The sequence below is a fragment of the Aplysia californica genome, unplaced genomic scaffold (genome assembly GCF_000002075.1).
Source record: "Aplysia californica isolate F4 #8 unplaced genomic scaffold, AplCal3.0 scaffold00411, whole genome shotgun sequence".
Lineage (NCBI taxonomy): Eukaryota > Metazoa > Mollusca > Gastropoda > Aplysiida > Aplysiidae > Aplysia > Aplysia californica.
Genome location: NW_004797681.1, coordinates 17392 through 21104, shown reverse-complemented (window position 1 = coordinate 21104; position 3713 = coordinate 17392). Strand labels below are relative to the sequence as shown.

General features: G+C 40.4%; 1 protein-coding gene across 1 annotated transcript in view; it reads right to left on the bottom strand.

Moving 5' to 3' along the window:
* Positions 1–2887: 2887 nt before the first annotated feature.
* Positions 2888–3713, bottom strand: part of LOC118478195 (solute carrier family 43 member 3-like) — a 17887-nt gene continuing 17061 nt past the window's right edge. The window contains exon 3 of the mRNA XM_035971284.1: positions 2888–3162. Coding sequence (XP_035827177.1) covers positions 2935–3162 — 228 coding nt within the window. The 3' untranslated portion in view covers positions 2888–2934. The remainder of the gene's footprint in view (positions 3163–3713) is intronic.

The window sequence follows — 3713 nt, the reverse complement described above, 5'->3', positions numbered from 1 at the left end:
GTACTCAAAACGTACCGAACCTCGCAAGCCAGACACAAAAATAGCTCCCCTCTGTCAGAATGTATCTGAAAAACCCCTTCAAACGGTCTGACTTTGCATAATTATCGTTCTTTCCGTGCCGTTTCAGCAAACTCAACAAAAGGGGCTAGGGCAAGGCATCATCAATTATACACAGGCAGGCTTGCGATATACAATTCGACAAAATAATGCGATAAACATGCAGATGTTGCCTGCCACTGGCACGGAGAAGATGAAAGTTTTAAAGGTTTTTTTGGGGGGTGTTTTTATCTTTCAAGTATGTTGCATGGCTCTCTCTCTCTCTCTCTCTCTCTCTCTCTCTCTCTCTCACTTTCTCTTGTAGCATCCAATTATCCAGAACATCAGTCTGGGTGCTAGGATTACGGGTATTTTATTGTCTTTTGGATTCTACTCCAGAAGAGCAGACTAGAGGCTGCTTTGAACGAGAAGTCAACCTATTTTAAACCCTTGAGCAAAGGATCGTGGTTCGAATCAGAAGTGTTTTCTTGCACTTGTTAAAATATTACACAGCAGACGCCGATTTCACCTCCCGGGGCAGTGCCACTGACTTAAGTGTCTTTAGGCCATTCCCAAAGGGGGGACATTTCTCGTTAAAGCATAGAAGAATTGTAAATGGTCTGACTCATGTCACGCTCATAACTGTGCCTGATCTACAACAGGGAACTGGTGCTTTTTCTTTCCTGATCCTTACTATTATCATTTCCTCTACTTCTTTTGTATGTATATCACTCTCTTGTGACCTGCTATTTCCGGGGTGCCTTGATAGTCGAAGCAGACCTTGTGCTGTTGAAGCTAGAGAGGTGAGCAGTCTAAGTCTGATTCCCTGTAAACACTTCTCTGTTGACACCCACCCCTTGGCGCTCATAGGACGTTATGCTGTTGCGAGCGCCGTAAAACCCTCTGCTATAAAAAAAAAAGACGCCGATTTTATAAGCAAGTTACAGCTATTCAGCCATATGTGTCACTGTGCTGTGGAATTTGGCGCTTGTCAAATTCTGGGCATATGGAGTTATTGATATCATCTTAAACTATTCATTTGCTTGCTTAAGGTGAAAAAAAAATACCCATCTACATATGTATGTTGAATATAGGTCGAGATATTTGCGATTAAAAGAGGTAGGGGATGCCTGATTTCAGAAGTAAAATTACCGCAAGAACGGCCGCCAAAGTTTGGTGACTTCCATAACTTGACAGTCTTTGGAAACCAAAAATTACATTTTTGCGCCTTTTCTAAACGATTTTCAGTAAAATCTACTCGGAAATGTATCTTTAGATGGACGTATAAGCTGTTGAACCAACTCCCTTAAACCCCCCCTCCCCAAAACCCCCCAACAAAACCAAAAAAAAAACAAAAAAAAAAACAGCAACAAAACAAACAAAAACAGCAAAAAATCAAACAAATTACAAACAAACATAAATTCGATAAAAATTTTCAAACCAGCGGGAAAATGCCGTTTTCTTCAATTTCAATGTTTTGACGAGAGCCTGATTTCGCCACGATATTTCATATGATATGTATTGCTATGGTATTTCCCTCTTCTCTCTCCCCCGTCCTTTTTCTTCTCTTCCCTCACATCAAGTTAACTTTTTTGTTCTTTTGTCATTCCTTCTTTCTTTCCGTCTTTTCCGTCTCTGCTTTTCCATAAAAATCCTTGATCCAATCTTTATGTTCTGTTTTACTTTCTGTCCTCACCCGTCTTTCTTTCTTTCCATTTTCTCTCGGTTCCGCCCGTAATCTTTCTTCTTCATTTAACTTCTTCCATTCTATGTGTTCTCCAGAGGAAGAGGAAGCTTCACCATAATTTTTCCCCTTTTCCCGTAATCCAATCTCTTACCCATAATTCTGTCTTTTCTTCAAATTATTTTTGACTCTCACGTTTTCCTAAGTTTTAGATAACGCCCAAGGAAATAACCTGAAAGTTGAACTTCTCTCCAAACATTTGCCTTAAGATTGTATCCATTGGAGTAAAAACAAAGATATGCAGAGAAGCAGATTACGCCACAAAGAGGAATCAATACCCTGTCTGGAAATGCATTCCATTTCGACAAGTTGAAAAGAATTAGGTTTTGTTAGTTTTTTTAAAGGGGGGAGGGTGAGTATTTGCAAGTTATTTTATTTTAAGTAGGCTGCTTTTAAAAAAAGCCTATTATTGGCGATATGTGAACGGAAAAGCGAGGAAAAGAGATTGGGAAGAGACATAATCTAAGATTTGACCCGCAAAAATATGTGTAAGGGCGATAAAGGCTTGGACACAAATATAGTCACTTAACATAAAAATTGATAATAACATGGCCACATGGTATAGATCTTGACAACAATAATATGATCACACAACAAAAGATTTGACAATAATATGGTCTCGTGACATGGAACTTGGCAATATCTGATGATACGACACAAGACTGGTCAAAAAATGGTCTTGTGGCTTGATATGATCACATGACTTAAAACTTGCCAACAATACGATCACATGACATAAAACGTGACAACAATATGTTCACAATCGGGACTTAACAACAATAGGCCTTATGATCAGATCGTATTATGAGACCTCACAAAGATATCTGATGACGTGACGTGCCATGACATATTGACATCTGACAATATGACATGATAGACTGACGTCTGGCGATATGACATAGAAGAAAGACGCCAGACCACCTGCCAGAATGACGTATAACCACATGACAAAGTGACGCTTGGCCACAATATAACGTGACATAAAAGAATGACGTCTGGTCATCTGCCAAAATGACGTATGAACACATGACATTGTAGTGACGCTTGACCACAATATGGCATACCATAAAAAAATGACGTCTGGCCACACGATATAGTGACGCTTGGGGACTTTATGACACGGCCCAGTGACGTCAGACGTTTGAGACAATGACCTAATGACCTGAGAGGTCCTTACCCGACATCCTCCTCTGCCAAGTCCTCTGTTTCCGGAGCATGGCCTCGTCAAGTGATTGGTTCCGACGTTTTCCGTAGTCATCCGGGAGAGGCCAGGGAACACAGGTCTTGGGCAGGAAGGCGATGGTGGACACGAGAAGGGGGACGATTCCGATAGTCAAGAACATGAAAGATGTCTGGACGTTGACTCCCTTGAAGTGAGACAACTAGAGGGAGAATGGGGGGAGGGGTGGATGGAAGGGAAGGGGTCGGTGGGAGAGGGGATGTGAAGGAAATAGTGAGGGAAGGAGGTTGGTTGTGAAGAGTGCCACATGATGATGTACTACTTGACAACAATGATGAGAGACAAGAGGGAAGGAGGAGTAATGGGGAAAAAAACCCAGGAGAGGAGATCGTGAAAAAACTTGACAAGAATAAGCATGACATTTAATTTATGTATTTATTTATTTATTTATTTATTTATTTATTTATGTTTTTTTAAAATTTCTTTCTTTCTTTATAATCAATTAACTAATGAATTTATTCATTCATTTTATCTTCTATTTCTTAAAAGAAAGTGCGGGGAGAAAAGATTGGGAAGAGACTTGACAAAACAATTTTTACGTGCTATACAACTTGACAACATTGTTGGGATCGAGGAGGGGTAGGGTTGTTGAGAGCGTATGAGGGTAAAGGAAACGGTTGCATTTTTTAAAAAAAATTGCGGCGGGGGAGGGGAGTTGTAAGGGGGAAGGGGAGGGTTGAATTGTGTGGTTGT